The 17183-nt window shown below is 42.7% G+C and overlaps 1 protein-coding gene across 1 annotated transcript in view; it reads right to left on the bottom strand.

The window, feature by feature from the left end:
• ITFG1 (integrin alpha FG-GAP repeat containing 1) overlaps positions 1–17183 on the bottom strand; it is a 136768-nt gene that overhangs the window by 32748 nt on the left and 86837 nt on the right. The window contains exons 13-14 of the mRNA XM_066636751.1: positions 16846–16889; positions 13041–13119 (exon numbers count right to left, since the gene is read on the bottom strand). Coding sequence (XP_066492848.1) covers positions 13041–13119; positions 16846–16889 — 123 coding nt within the window. The remainder of the gene's footprint in view (positions 1–13040; positions 13120–16845; positions 16890–17183) is intronic.

Raw genomic sequence — 17183 nt, 5'->3', positions numbered from 1 at the left:
GGAGCCTATTTATCTGCGTTAGTTCCGTTCTGCGACTCAGCGTGATTAACAAAAAACATGCTGTGCTAAATTCCATAGAGTTACGCAAACATGCTGCAGTCTGACACTTCTGGATGGAAGGGAACTAAGGCAGCTGTTATCAGTCCCCTCCCCTTTGCACTCAGCTCTCTCCATTGCCAGCTGTCCAGCTTCTTTCACATGGGATGCTGATCTTTATTGAGTCCAGTCCTATGCGTTTCTACTCAGAAGTAAGCCCCATTCTAGTCAATGGGGCTTACTCCCAGGAAAGTGTGGAGAGGATTGTAGGCTATATCTTATGCTTTGCTTGGTGAGGAGGCTTGCTTGTGTCAGTGATTGCCTGCACCGTGGGGGTGGGGTTGCTCGTGTCAGCTATTGCCTGCACCATCTCAATGGGGGGGAATTTGGCAAACACTCCCTGGGTTTTTTAAAGCAATCCCCTCTGTTGCTACCACACCTGCCCCTGTGTGAGTGAGTGAGAGTGAGAAAGAGAGAGAGCTCCACGTGTTCTGGCTACAGAGATTTTAAGCCCCCCCTTCCCCTCTTCAGCCTCTTTGCTGGCTCAGGGGCCCCAGGAATTATTAATTATTATTAATTATTATTATTATTAACAGTATTTATATACCGCTTTTCAACTAAAAGTTCACAAAGCGGTTTACAGAGAAAAATCAAATAACTAAATGGCTCCCTGTCCCAAAAGGGCTCACAATCTAAAAAGATGCAAAATGAATACCAGCAGACAGCCACTAGAACAGACAGTGCTGGGGTGAGGTGGGCCAGTTACTCTCCCCCTGCTAAAAAAAGGAGCACCCACTTGAAAAAGTGCCTCTTACCCAATTAGCAGGGGTTAATTAGGAATGTTACTGTTCCTTTGCAAGAGGAACCTCTTCCAGGGCTCCAGGCCTATTTCCCTGCCTGGGCGAGGCAGAGCCTTTTTGCAGTGTTTTGGGCTGCTTGGAAATGGATTGAGGCGCTAGTGCAGGGCAGAGGAGTCAAAGGTGTGTGTGATGTTTGGTTCCCCCACCCCATTCTCCTTGAGACAAATTCGCAGATAAAAAATCCATGGCTAAATAGGCTGCACCTGTACTTTTAATTGAGGAAGCCGGGCACCAACAATGGGGGCATGGACAGACTAGGAGTGACAAAAAGGGGATAGTTCCAGTAAGAATCATCTGTTGAGTTTGTATAATCTGTGGAAATGTTTGCAGAACCAGATCTTGAAGCCAGAATATTATTCAGCCAGGAGGTTGTAAGGAAGTATCTTCCTTTTCTGCTTAAAAGCTTTGCTTTTTTTAAAAGAAGCACCAGATGTTTTACTAAGAAAAAAATTGGGAGGGGGGGGGGAGAACCAGCCATATTGCTTTCCATTTTTATTATATTGCTACCTCTACCAAACTGGAAAGTGCCAGTTTTGGAGACTACGCTATTCCAGTGTTGCATGAACTTTCCGGGCTGCTGGCCCATTTTCAAGGCACTGGTAATTCAGTCAGAGCTTTGAATAGCACATTTCCTCCTTAGAACTTGCCCAGCCATTCCGCTTTACTCTGCACTTGTTAGACCTTACCTGGAATACTGTAATTCTGGGCACCTCACTTTAAGAAAGATGCAGTCAAACTGGAGCGGGTTCAGAGGAGAGTGACGAGAATGATCAGAAAGCTGGAGGACAAGCCCTACGAAGAAAGATTGTGGGAACTTGGTACATTCAGCCTGGAGGAGAGAAGGCTGAAAGGGGATATGATAGCGCTCTTCAAATACCTAAAAGGCTGTCATATGGAAGAAGGAACAAATTTGAGGTCAACTGCCTCTGAAAGTAGAATTAGAACCAAAGGGTACAAACTGCAAGAGAAAAGATTCTGATTGGACAACAGGAAAAAAATTCCTGATGCTAAGGGCAGTTCAGCAGTGGAACAGATTGCTAAGGGAGGTGGTGGACTGTCCCTCACTGCAGATCTTCAAGCAGAGGCTTGACAAGCACCTGCTGGTGATGCTCTAGGAGGATTTCCTGCTACAGGTAGGGGGTTGGACTAGATGACCTATTAGGCCCCTTCCAACTCTATGATTCTATGAGATCGGCAGATCTATGAGATTCTATGAGACCTTTGGCAAGGCCTGCCTCCCTTTGACACATGGTTGCTGGTGATATGAGGTCTTTTTTTTGTAGCAACACTGAGAATGTGGAACTCCCTGCCTTAGGAAACTCATCTAACCTTCCCCTTACAGCAGTGGTTCTCAAACTCTCTGGGAGAGTTTGAGAGCCACTAAGTTCTTGCATGGGCGGGAGGGGGGAGGCAGGTGGGGCGGGGGAAGGCAGCGACACGATGGGGGCTGCAGGGGCTTGAGTACACATACCTAACCCCTGCAGCCTCCAGGGGGGGAGCGGGGAGCCTGGCGCAACCTGCAGCAGGGCTCCCCGCAGCAGTGAAAGTGGATGCGGAGCGATTGCGCCCCTCCTCCAAAGTGGAGCACCATCGCTCCGCATCCACTTTCACTGCTGCGGGGAGCCCTGCTGCAGGTTGCGCCAGGCTCCCCGCACCCCTGGGAGGCTGCAGGGGTTGGGTACATGTACCCAAGCCCCCTGCAGCCCCCGAGCGGCGCGATCCTGGGGATCGTGTCGCTGCCTCCAGGCTGCCCCCGCCCCTTAAGGGGGCAGGGCCCACAGGCTGGGGTGTCGCAATGCCCCAGTTTGAAAAGCCCTGCCTTACAGTACTGTGTTGGTGAAGATTTCTCCATAAAAGCAAAGCCTTTGCTATCTGCTACTGAAATATGAATTATTATTGACTCTATATTCTTTAATTGCTTTATCTGTCATCTTTGCCACAGATGTAGTTTTTTTTTTTTTGCTTTTATAGTTTTGTTTTTATGGTTGATGTTAGCCACTCTGAACTCCCCTTTAAGGGGTTCCATCTGGAAAGGCGGAACACAAAATCTACAATAAATATAAGAACATAAGAACAGCCCCACTAGATCAGGCCATAGGCCCATCTAGTCCAGCTTTCTATATCTCACAGTGGCCCCACCAAATGCCCCAGGGACCACACCTGATAACAAAAGACCTCATCCTGGTGCCCTCCCTTGCATCTGGCATTCTGACATAGCCCATTTCTAAAATCAGGAGGTTGCACATACACATCATGGCTTGTAACCTGTAATGGATTTTTCCTCCAGAAACTTGTCCAATCCCCTTTTAAAGGCATCCAGGCCAGATGGTGTCATCACATCCTGTGGCAAGGAGTTCCACAGACCAACCACACGCTGAGTAAAGAATGAGTAAAGACCCCTGGAGAAGGGGTCCCCCCTAGGGGATTGTTTCCCTACTCTCCAGGATGAAGTCCTCCAGCCCTGAGACCTCCCACCCGGGCAGCTGAGGAGCTGAGGGTGGGATGAAGCCTAATCACCCCCAGAAGTCTCCCCACGGTCATTCTTTGCCTGACTCTACTTCTCCAAGGCTTCAAGGGAGCGGAGGCATTCCCTGAGTCCCTGGAGCTCCTTGCACCTAGGGCACACCTATGACTTATTTCCCAGAGGCATATAGTCATACGTGTGGCACTCGATGCAAAACACTGCATAGCCTCTACCCTGCTGCTATCTGACTGCATAGTTTAATGCAAATAATCCTGCTGGGTTGAGTATCCCTTATACGGACTACTTGGAATTTCAGATTTGTCTGAATTTTGGAATAATTGCATAAATATAATGAGGAATGCTTCCTCTTGCTCTTTTCATACGGCTGTCTGCTGGCCTTTTTGACATTTCTCAACAAAGTCTATATAGGTTCACACCATAGAGCAGAGAACAGAACTTGCAATCTGTATCTGCACTGTACATGGGAATGAGCACAAGACCTTCTAGTGTTCACACTAAGAAAACAAGTCTTAGACAAAAATGTCAGATTTCAGAACAGCCCAGATTTTGGAATAATCCGGATAAAGGGTAATCTGTATAAATGTGTTCAGTTTTGAAAGAGTCTATTTAACTTCCTGCTGCGTATATGTAACGTTGGGCAGAAATTTAAAATACAAACTGGCAGTACTATCATTTTGTTGAGAAAAGTCAACTCTTCTGAGCCTTAGAGTCTTGATCCTCTACCCTAGCTATTCTATTAACTGCCCCAATCACATGTCCAGTTTTTTACTGTCACACACCTCTACAATCCCTCCAGCCTCCTCATGCTCCCACATCCCTTCTCCATCTGTATTTTGTTCTCTACTTGCGATTGTTCCCATCTATTCTCAGAAATACATGCAATGGATGCCATGTTACTCAAGCCAAAATACACCAGCAATAATTTCTGATTCTATCTAAAAGTGGATTCCTCTCTCTCTCCTTGCATTCAGGGAACGTTCCCCTTTCCTCTTGCGATGAAATAGCCACCAATTTGCCAATATCACTTTTGCACACTGGCTCTAAAAAGAAAGGGTTCCCTAATAAGAATTATCCTGAAGCTCCCTTATATCTTATTATTTCCTTGCACACAAAGTTAAAAATATGCTTTGCATAAGCACATTGGTAAAACTGCTGCAAACTATTTGTAAAAGACTCACACTATTTCTGTAGACCACAAATTCAAGGACCCTGAACAGCATTCAAATCATCATGGCGTTACTAAACTGTGTAAGCCCAGAAGAACTATGAAAATACTGGTTCAGCAGCAAGTAAAAGGTCATTGGATCTTATTCAAATTTGGACATTAAGAGCCATGATTTGAGAAGCAAACTGACTCAGGGGTTAAGGACAGAGACATCCACTTGTGCCTTTCCACACTTGTCAGACTGAGCCAAGAGGTTAACGTGTAAGAGAATTTAATGACGATTAGTCATGTCTTTTGGAGACATTACAGACAGTGCAGGAGTCTAGGGCAGAGATTTTCAATCTTTTTCGTCTCAAGACACACTAACAAGATACTAAAATTGTCAAGGCACACCATCAGTTTTTTGACAATTGACAAGGCACACCATGCTGTTGGTAGGGGGCTCACATCCCCCAATGGCCCTACTAATAAATGACCCTTCCCCAGACTCCCATGGCACACCTGCAGATCATTCACGGCACACCAGTATGCCACGGCACAGTGGTTGAAAATGGCTGGTCTAGGGAAAGGACGACTGAAGAGGAAGAACTCCCTTTTGTATTAGTGGGGCAAAAATAGATTCTGGAGACATTTCTTGGGAAACACAGATCTCATAACTATGGATCTGTACCTCCATTCAAACTTTGCTATCAAAGTTAAGCAAACTTGATACATATACAGATAAACTCTGGTAGCCAAATTTTTGCAGAGGTTAAGTTAAATGATGGCTAAAAAGGAAAGATTAATGTTTAAATTTTGAAATTTGTCATTTTAATTTTCTGTTGCAAGCTTTGTAAGCTGAAGGGTGGGGCTATAAGTGCATAAAGATAAACTATTAATTACGTCAAATCTGCATATTTTATAGGACAGGACAATGTAACTTGCAGTCATTTTATGGGACATAGACGCATGTGAATTTTATGCCTTTATAATCTTGAGATGTGACTACCTTGATGGTGCAGTGATAATGGTAGTGAACTTGAAGGATCCAGATTCAAATCTCCACTCAGCGATGAAGCTTCCTGGGTGACCTTGGCCCAGTTACCATCTCTCAGTCTCACCTACCTCATTTTGTGAGGCAGTATAAAAATATGAAAAATAAATAATGTGCATGGTGTCCTGATGTGCTAAGCTAAGAGTCTTAGGCTAGACACTTGAAGGAGCCTTATGCAATTGATATACTGAAGGCCAAACAATCTGCTGGACACAGATTCTTATCTCAGGTTCTTATGCAGTACACACACACAGCAAAATTACTCCCTGAATCTTCCCTGGAGTATTCTCCTGGATACTGCCCTGCCAACCCAGTTCTTTCAGACTGGGATGGAAGAACCTGCAAATATTATTTTGGAATACTGACTAGTATCAATGGAGGGGCCCACTACGGACACTACATAATGCATGCAGAAGACATTATTTCAGTGTCTGCAGCTGGCGCACAACAAAGCAGCCTGATGGGGGGTAGGTTGCTGAACATACATAACAAATACTCTGGTATGTGCACTTACTCCCTGTTGCCCTGTGGCACCGTTTGAAAATGGAAGAAATCAGACTGCAGAACAGTGATTTTCAACTTTTTTCACCTCGTGGTACACTGGCAAGGCACTAAAATGGTCAAGGCACACTATCAGCTTTTTGACAATTGACAAGGCACACTGTGTGACAATGGGGGCTCACATCCCCCAATGGTCCTATTGATAAATGACCCTCTCCCAAATTCCCGTGGTACACCTGGGGACCATTCGCGGTACACCAGTGTGCCATGGCACAGTGGATGAAAATGGCTGCTACAGAAGCAGAATCCATGAGACACATTTTTCTCTTTTTCTTTTTCTGGAATGAGGCAGATCTTTTGTAGTTCCCTTGCCATGTTTCCTGCCTTAAGCACAATGAAGAAACTAAGAAAATTCTAGAGAGCCAAGCATGACAGATGCTTATAGAGGTGTGCATGGTATTATCCAATATACACACTATTTGAATTAAGCACCATACTCCTTGAGGCAGCTGGAATTTTATTTTACAGCATTTTAATCTGCAAAGTACTTTGAACACTGGCACTGCACCACACAAGCTGCAGGGTCTAAAAACATGAACAGCAATGGTCATGACACAATAAAACAACGCAGTCTTTAAGCTGTCACAAGGTAATTTTGTTGCAACAGGCGAACACAGTTCATTACTCCTCCAGAATTTGCCGCATCTGAAAGGTTGTCTAGTGCAGGGGTGTCAAAGATCTGGCCCGCGGGCCGCATCCGGCCTGCAGAGCCATTTGGGACGGCCCCCGTGGTCTGGGGAAGCTTTGGGGCTGCTCCACCCCTGCTTGCTCCGACCGCGACCGGAGATCTGCTCCGACCGCGGCTGAAGGAAAATTCCGAGGCTGGGAACACAGCACGAAGCATCCCCAACCCTCAGAGTTACGTTCTGAAGCCCCAGAATGCTTTCAAGGGTCACTTCTGGGTTTTCAGAACACCCGGAAATGACCTTTCATGGCCTTATGGGGCCCCAAAACATCATTCTGAGGGCCGGAGGCGCAGTGCACGGTGTCCCCAGACCTGCAACTCCCTCTGGCTGCGGCCAGAGCTCGCCCGGGCTCCGGTCGCAGCCAGAGGGGGTCTTGAGTGCAGGAGGTGCCATGGGGTGGGGGTTGGAAGCAGGGGATGCTTTGTGGTAGAATGGTATGTGGGGTGGGGGTTGGAGGCAGGGGATGCTTTGGTAGAATGGGGTGGGGGAGGTAGCAGAGCGAGGGGGAAGCCTCAGCTTTTTAAAGAAACAGGAAGTGATGTCACAAGTGACATCACTTCCTATGTTCAGGTCACTTCCGGGTGCCACATTTGGAGTTCGGCCCTCAGCAGGTGCCATAAATCCAATGTGGTCCCCAGGATGAAATGCGTTTGACACCCCTGCTCTAGTGAGCAGCCCCACAAGCTTAAGTACTCAACCCTATCAGGTATGCAAATAATTTGTTTCCGTCTAGCATTTGCTTTGAAACTTAAATAAGCTTCTTGAACATACTTTCACTTAAGACAATAAATTGTTTGCGGTTGGGAGATGCTTGAATGTGATAATTACCCATGGCACAGAACAAACTAATGTGGATGCAGCTATGAAGAGGGATGTCTTATCCAAGTAAAGCAAAGCACAAAAATGGGAGTGTGTTTCAAACAAAACAAACCATAAATACGCACTGTATTTCTAATTTCATGTATTTCTCATACGTAAGTTTAGAGGGTCTGTGTTTAATTAGAAAAGAAGCCCTACTAGTAAAATTACTAATTAGTTATAAGATAGTTAATACCACAGTTACTAAGCTGTATATCAGACGATCCCCTGTTCAAATCTCACCTTTGCTACCAAGTCACTAGATGGCGATTGAAGTGGCAGGGGCACAAGATCAGCTTGTCTGGGATCAACGGATTCACAAAACTAGAAAAATTCTGGTTTGTGGTCTTAGGAATATGCTGAAACTGCCTGCAGTTATGTCCTTCAAAACACCTTTTCTCAGATTCTGTCTTCCATCTTCAAAAAGAGGAATTGACCTACCTTATAGGGTAGTTGAAAAAATCACTAAAACTGGATAGAGTGTGTGTGTGTGTAATTTTTTTAACATAATGCCCTTTCCTTTTAAGCAACAGGCAGGGAATAGTCTATTAGCTCAAGTCTTATTGTTCAGCGCTTCATAAAAGTTAAGTGCTAATAAGTTAATCACGATTGTTGTCAAAGGCGTCTGGGTGACGTGAGGATTGAAGCGTGACACCGAAGCCAGACTCTTAACAAGTCGACTATAATATTGCTTGCAAACAGGCTATTAATATTTAAAAACTAATCTCAGAAATTCATCAATATTTATACATAATAAGGCTTTAATTTGGGGCTGAGCCGAATAGCAGCTTCAAATCATCACCTCTTCCTCCATGCATTTGCAAGTCAAATTCTTAACTCTTTCAGAGCCTGAGACAGGTTATTTCACCACACATATTGGAAGCCACTGCAGTGGGGCACACCAAATATCACCTTGAGTCATGAAGCTCACTGGACATTCTGCTCTCTCCTATGCTGTGCAGAAGATGCTGGCCACAGATTTGAGTCTTTAATGTGGTTAAACTGTATAGTGCTAACATTTGTCTACTGACAAAATTCACTATCTCTACACATAAATTTTGCAGGCAGGTTAGTAGCATTTCTCTACCTAAATGATGAACCACACACAAGCTAACTATTGTATCAGAATCTCTTCTGTAAAGTCATACTTCGTGGAGAAAAATATTTTTTATTTGTAGTTAGTAGCTTTCCTTTACTAAAAAGTTGCAATTAATTTGTGAACACTCTCCATTAGCGAGAAACCTCAGCTAAAACCTCTACAGTGTCTTTCAAAAGACCATTACCTTCCCTTTCAAGCCATGCCAATTACTAAAATTATTGTTAGTGCTTGAAGGTAGTATGACCCTCCTTGCATTGACTGCAGCAATAAACTTGCATTCTGCTGGATCATAAGGCTGTTACAACATCTGAGTCAGAAGCGCCTTAATTATTCACTGTATTTCTGGGACACGTGTCTGGATTCGTATCTGTTTTCCATAATCATATTGCCTATATTAAAAGTCTAACAAGATCTCCAACTCAAAGCTACAAAAATAAGAGTGATAGCATTATTTGCTAAACACAATTAGACCAGGTTCCAAGCACATACAGTGGTATTTGACAAGAGTTTTCTTTGCAGAAGGATCCCTTCAAGCCTCAAGTTAGAGCTGAGAATAGGTCAGCCAGTTCTCTATAAGGTTGTTTTCTGAACATGCAGGGAACAGCTCTGCTAAAAGTAGATTCAATAAGATTAAAGGTTAGAGAACGTCAGAAATCTAACACAAGTTTGATGTGTTTATTGATAATTTCTCAGAGGAAAATATGAATTAAGTGCAAAGTTCTTTTGAACCAGACTGATTCTGGGACTGATGCTTGATTTCTCCTAATGCTGAAGTATGGACTATCTGCAGGAGACATGGATTGTAATGAGAAGTCAAACTTGCAATTTTCTACTATAAAAAAAAGAAAGTACATTTCAACATCATGCTACCCTCACCATCCAAGGTTCTGGTCCACTCAAATCATGCTTCTTTTGAACCTAAGCTCTGTTGAAGAGTTCAGAAAGTGTGAATCTTTAAGTTACTGATTTAGAAGCCTTCTCTTCTAGATGTAAACCATGGTGTTTCTGTCATCATGGGTCTTGGCCAGAGGAGAATTTTCATTAGCTTTGAGTATTTCAGAAGCATAAATGACTCATACAACTGATCCTTTTGTCCTGAAATAACATAACAGGAGCGATATAGCTCTCAGTTGACCTCTTGCAATGGACTCTCACCATAAAAAAAACACATAAGTTCCATTTCAGATCACACATCACAAGCTATTTGTGCTTCTGAAATAACTTCAGCTAATGAACCTCTGAAGCTGGGCCACCAAAACATTCCCAATATTGATCATCCTGACTTGCCCTAGTTATTCTGTGTATGTCATTTCAACAGAAGTTTAGATAAATGTGACTTCCAAGTGAGCTTATTTCTCTGGTGATGCACCCTCCAGGTTGGTTTCATACCCCTCCCTCTGTTTCTCTATCAGGAGACAGGTTTTTCTTACCATCTGTGTGCTAAAAATGTTATAATTTATTAAAAGCCAACATGGTTATAAAACCACACAGATTGACAGTTTTCATGCAGAGAGCGCCAGTCTGTTGCCAGTTCTTCATAGCTAAAATATGACCACCCTGTACATGAGAGGCTCATTATAATCTGCCTAATTATATGGGTACCTGCAGCCAGCTGTTCCCCAACACTGTAAACTTTTATGGCATCGGCTTCCTTGAAATACTAAGATTTTCAAACCTCAATTTGTGCTGACTCCATTATTATTCATGAGTGAAAAAAATAAATACAAAAAAGTCATGATTCCATAAACAGACCCAATGAGTGCAATTAAGCCTAAAGAAAGCCCATGATTAAAAAAAAGCTCATGATATGTTTCATTTCAAATTGCATAAACTGTGCACTCCCTGCCTCCCCCCCCCAACAAGACTGACAATATTGTTCTCTCTGACTTTTAAAAAATAAACAAACCTTTAGCCATCCTTTTCTAAATAAATGCACATAACTTTTCTGCCAGGGAAAGGGGATTCGTTTGCCTGAAGTCACAACTCTGGGAGCATACAATTAGAACATGGTCATGTATATTCATGGGTCATCACAGCCTTTGGCTCTTAATAAAGAAGTGGATTCAGAAGTGGATCCAGAACTTAGTTGGTACAGAAGTTTAAATTCAGCCCATGAACTACCAGGGGAACCGAAGTCTGAAACTAGCAGGCATGGTTGTCTAATGGTTCAGATTGGGCTGGTTTTGTGTTTACTTAAGAGTCCTGAAGTAACCTTTGTAATGAAACCAATAATCAAATGGCGAAAACTAATTCAGAATGTAATTGCAGTAATTCTAAGATAGTATCTTTATAAATGTTACCCAGGGTACCATCTTTTCAAATAAACTGAATGAAAAGCAACTCTCCCGGACCCAAAGAAGTATTGATTTACAAAAAATGTAATTGATTTTGTTTATTACATTTAAATCACTCCCATGTGTTCTACTCTTTAGAACAACCTCTGAACTAGGTTAGGCCAGGGTGGACAAGTTTCCCCAAGGAATTTCCATAGCAGAAGACAATTTAAAGCGCTGTTTCCTGTATCCAAAAGCCCATCATTCTAGCCACTAAAGCACACTGGCTGCGGGTTAGATAAAAATACAAACTTCTTGGAAGCCTCTTCAATACTATCAAGTGATCCCAACAAACTAAACTACCCCCACCCCACCCCCAAACAAAAGTTTGTTGGCTACAAGCAGCAATGCACAGCAGCCACAATGACATGATATGTCTGAATCTTGTAAAGATCTTTATAAATTTTGCTTCATTTGTAACCTCCTACTGATAAAAGAAGTGTAATACCCAAACCATACAAGCATCTTTCTATCTCATTACAAAACCATATTTTTTTTTGTACTCTTATTTCATAACTGCTCATCCTTAAGCTTGTAGTGCAATGACAAACATTAACTGAGATGTAAAGGGCTTTTTTTTGGAAATCAGCAGCTTTTAAATCATTAGACTGTATCCTACAAAAGTGTAATCCAAAGTATGTCTACTCAGATATAAGCCCCACTGAGTTTAATGGAATTTACTTGTAAGTAAGTGTGTAAAGCAGCAGTTTTCAAACCCTCGGGGAGAGTTTGAACCGCAGTAAATCTTTGTATGGGTGGGGGGAGGCAGCGACGTGATCCCCAGAATCGCTTCACTAAGGGGGGCTGTAGGGACTGGGATGCACTAACCAGTCTCTGCAGCAGCCTTCCCAGGATGCGGGGAGCCCTGCATGAGCATCTGGCTGGCTCCCCAGCTTGTCAAAAGTGAAAGTGGAGTGTGATCGCTCCACTTTCACTTCTGATGAGCTGCCTCCTTGCTGCCCTGCCCCTTAAGAGGACAGAGGCCAGGGCCTTCTGGCTGGGGTATCGCGACACCCCAGTTTGAAAATCACTGGTTTAAAGGACTACAGCCCTAGTCAAAACTAGGTACCACTGATATCAGTGAGATAGGTTTGCTGTGACCCATGTCCCATTAAAAGTCATGAGAGAAAATGGTTTTATTTTTTCGTGGACTTTGGTGTTCCCCAATGGCAGAAATGCAGAAAGTGGTATTGTGTTTTTATTCAAAATTTAGATTATAATGATAAATTATAATAGCTTTAAACATGTACATGGTAGGCGATAAAGGTGTGTATAGTGCACCCATTAAATAATAAATTATCACCATCACTAATTTTTAAAATAGATTTTGGGATATATTTTTCAAAAATGAGAAGTACAGAAAGTGGTGTTATGTTTTTATTTCATTATCATCATTTTCTCCCACTGCCACCTATTAATTTCAGTGTGACTTAGGAATTCTAACTTTCTTAGGATACAACCTATTGTTATCTTCCTATTCATGTGCCATCCAATACATGTACTTCTGTTTACATTGCTGTTGTACCTGCAAAATTGCTTTAAATAAATCTCAGTTTAAAAGTACAACAAAAACAAAGTCACGCCAACTATACTTCTTATGTCCAACACTGACCGCTGCAGCATGGCACAGCCTTGCCAGACCAGGCCAGGTAATGAACCGCCAACTAGAACAGGGTCAACTTCCTCTAGAATGCACTGAATCCATAAGGCCAGCCAACTTCTCTATAAGTGACTACTTCCTACCCGTTTTATTTTTCATTTTAGCTGTTATGTTTCCACGGACATTTGGTAAACCCCGACAGCTATAAATTTCCTCTAAATGGCTCTCTCCAAGATTTTTACCTAGTTCCTTCCCCACATCCAAGGCAGCTATGCCCCATTTTGGGAAACTGATATAGAAAGCAGTGGGAAAAAGTAGTCTTACCTGAACCATTTTTTGTATTTCCATTTGCATCTACAGTTGTATACATAATATAAGGTCCAGGTTGATTCACACCAAAGAGCTGGAATGAAAGATAATGAGTTTTACTTTTCCTTCCCACATCTGTTTCATGTCAAAGCTTAGAAATCAGCCCAGGAACACTTAAAAAATCCTGAAATGATTGCAGATACCTTTTGTCATTCAGAATGCTGGAAACCGTGCAATGATTTATTGTTGACATTCTGAGACTAGACAGCGATTTGTTTTCAAGTGGCTAATAATCAGAAGGGGTGCCTATTCCCCCCCCCCCCAAATGAAGCAATAACTGCTGTCATCCCACTGCTTTACAAGTTCTGAGCACACAGTGATTGCACACTGAAAACAGCAGCCCCAAAGTATCTTGGTACTAGCCTAGCCATTGTACTACAGGTTGATTTGAACAAGTGGTGTCCAAACCTTTTGACAAGAGGGCCACATCATCTCTCTGACACTTTGTTGGGGGGCCAAAAAAAAGAAGAAGTTAATTTACATTTCAAATTTGAATAAATTTACATAAATGAATATATTAAAGATCAAACTTATATGAATGAATGAATGGTCTTGCAGTAGCTCAAGGCCTATAAAAGGCCTTACACAAAAAGCAAGGCTGGCCTTTCCTTTGTTGCCACTGCTGCATCACAGATGTGAAACAACAAGCAGTGGAGGGAGCCCTCATCCCACAGCTCACACAAAAGGTTGAACAGTTGGCTGTCACACTGAGAGCAGTTGTGTCAGGCCAGCGCGGGCTCTAGCAAGTCTCTGGAGGGCCAGAGCTCATTGAAGAATGGGGGCTCCAAACGGGCTGGACTGGGAGTCCTCGAGGGCCGCAAGTAGCCCCAGGGCTGAGGTTTGGGCACCCTCGATTTGAGCCAACACAACAGTATTTGAAGTCACAAGTTCAAGCTGGTATGGGAACAGGGATGTTGGGAGTTCCTTTTAGCCAGCAATGCAGAAAATGGCAAATGTTTCCAGCAGAGATACTTATTCTCATCAGCTAATGCAAGCCTAAAAGAAGATGATTGACTGCAGGCTGCCAGTTTGATAAAGACAACAGTCAGAAGAAGGGCTTAGGCAAGCTGAAAATCATAATGGTGACACAGCCCTTTTATATGGCCTCTCTACTACTGGGCCTCTCTTTTTTAGAACCAGACTAGGGGTCACATTGTCTATGAGGGCACATCAAGCTACTTATGCCCAAGCTCAACTCTGCCACCCACTTCATTTTTCCTGGACATTTCTTTGCTTCCTATACTGACTTCTTCCATCCTATCATTTTCAGATTGAGCTTCTCCTTCTTAATTTTAAATGCCACTATTTCTCTTGTTCCTTTCTACCCGTTTTCTTTTGCTTGTCCTGCTTCCTGATTCACTCTGCTCATCTGCAACCAGTCTTGTTTCTAAGACCAGCATATCTCTTTCAGACTCTCACTGGGACTAATTTTCCGTAGCTGCCCCTTGTCACCAAAAGACCACTTGCTGCCCAGCAATAACTGCCAGGCTTCATCCACCATTCTCTTTAAGAAGCACTTCGTTGCTTTTGCCTTCCCCTTGTGTTTGCCTTTACCTCTTCCTTAGGCAAAGTGGTGTTTGTTTCTGGTAAGATAGAATTACAACCTTACTGAACACAATGGGCTTACTTCTGAGTAAATAACACTATTTTCAAACACCTCTGCTTATGTGTCATGGATTTTCTTAAGGCTATACACTTGTGCACAAAGGTTGGTCATTTTATCTCTGTAGGATACCTAGTCTGGTTTTCAACCTTAACTCACACTACAGCGGGCCTGCTATATCCGCAGGTCCAATACCCGCAGATTTAACCAACTGTGGATCAAAAATATTACAGAAAACACCTCAACTAACTTCATGCTTTCTGCATGCGGCTGTTATCTTTTCGCCCAGCAAAAGCCTGCGCACAATGCCTGTGCTTAAGAGCTGAAGAGGAGAAGCTCTGGGCTGCCAAGGGGCCTTATAAAGAAGATTGCTCCCTTTTCCTTAGCTGGATTGCAAAGCCATGCTCACCTCTTGCTCTCAAGCCTCAGAGGCTGCCAAGACTGATTTCCCATGACACCACGAGGCACAAGCTGTGACCATAAGCATAGAGGTAGACAAAAGTCTAGAGCGACACATCCCGTGATTCAGCCATGGAACTTGAGCATCTACAGATTCTGGTATCCATGGGGTGTCCTGGAACCAGTACCCTGTGGATATAGTGGGCCCACTGTATATGCAATACTGGATAAACAGCACTGTATGTAATATGCAGTACTGAATATTATTTTGTTTGCAAGTTTGATAAGGAAGCTGAGCTGCACAGCTTCTATCTGAAATACCAGCCCCACCAGCAATGGCAGACCTTCAGCTTCCCCATGTGGGATTTTATGGCTTACACTTGACCATACAGCCCACACCAGCAGCACTGAATGTCGATACAGCCCTAAAGGATCCAAATGGTTTAAAGGCCAAACCATTAAAGCATGCATTCCCAGTAAGAGCCATTTCTTACAGGCAATGGAATTCAGATAGTATCAACTTATAGTAGTGATATAGGCCTATAAATAAATTATTCTCAAATCAAAATCAGTATGAACTCGACATATGCCTTCTAGAGGTAAATGTGAACACAAATCAAAAGGACAAAGCATATGGAAAACAGAACATCCTTTACAACTTTTTCCCAACTGTCAAGATAGTGGCAAGTACCTTTGGGGAGGGATAATAAAGATTAAGGCAAGCCATTCAAGAAGACTTGATCCTCAAACAAAGTAGATAAGTGAGAGGCAAAACATTTCAACTCCAGCAGTGCCTTGGGACCCAAGCTGTCAAGCAAGTCTGCCTGTCTCTTGCAAATTGGGTCTCGCTGACATGACTTTCAAAAAGTATTGCCTTAAAAATTTTGCTCAGGGCTTATTATTTGCAGCCGATCTCACAAAAAAGAAAATGGTAAATGAGAAAGGAAAGAAAACTTCTGCAACATTATGTACATCACAGAGTGGCACTGCTTTGATCCAGTGAAACGCTTTTACACATACGAATGCAGAATGGAGCTCGCACATGCAGCAGAGCTTGCTGTCCCTTCCAAAGTGTCCCCTTCCATCCTATTCCCCCACAACTGTATTTAAAATCTGCATGCATTTTTCAAGTACTTTGTGATACAGTGTGTAGGAGAAATATAGAGGGAATACAAACACATTTAAAATACTTATGGAAACTAAGAAACCCTTCAGATATACACACAAAACAAAATTCAATGCAACAAAATGTTGGAGCCTTCATGTTGGTGTATTCTGCGAAATCTTAAAGCCCTTCTTGGGAGGGAGGACAAACATTTGATTTTTCAATTCTAGCAAGACTTTGAATTCTAGCAATTCTAGCAAGACAAAGGCAAGATGTCTGAGTGATGGAGAATGATTGGCTTTTGACCTCCTTCAAGGATTATGAGGAATTGAAGAAAAAGGAGGGGAAGAATGGAAATGTAGAACCAAACAACAGTCTTTCCTCAAAACTCTTACTTCTCGAGATGAACTGCTTGTTGATGTAGATTTAAAAAAATAAGGAGCTGCTACATACAATTGACTTAAAAGAAAAAACAAAACCAAAACAAACTGCTCCCACCCTTAAAGAAGAGTCTTGGATTGTCATAATGATTACCAGCTTGATATCTGTGGGGGCAAAAATGATCCCTTTCCCACAGCCTTTCAACAAGCTCAGGGATTGTACAGATTTAGGATGCAAACCCATTCCAAAAACAGCTGCTATGATATACTTACAGTTGTCTTATTAGGACAGTCATTTGAACAAAGGCCACTGAGAACTGTGGATAAATCAGAGAAGAGACCAATGGTTACTTATGCTGTTAACAGTGTTTTGCTCAGCCCATCTTCCTGTAATTATAAAATTGTTGCTACTTCATACTCATTTGCAGAGGCAAGTCAAGTTGCATTTTCTTTATAGGTTCATAAAAATTTAAATTACTGTTGTCTGCCTCACATCAACATTTTAAAAGACATTATTGATCTGTTCACATTATGCTGCTTTGCATAATTAAAACATTAATTAAATAATCACTGTTCTATCACACCTATTACTTGATTGGGTAGTATGGTAA

Source organism: Tiliqua scincoides, chromosome 9 (assembly GCF_035046505.1).
Source record: "Tiliqua scincoides isolate rTilSci1 chromosome 9, rTilSci1.hap2, whole genome shotgun sequence".
In the NCBI taxonomy this organism is placed as follows: domain Eukaryota; kingdom Metazoa; phylum Chordata; class Lepidosauria; order Squamata; family Scincidae; genus Tiliqua; species Tiliqua scincoides.
Note: the sequence above shows the minus strand (reverse complement) of the source record. Positions and strands in the feature narration are given on the sequence as shown.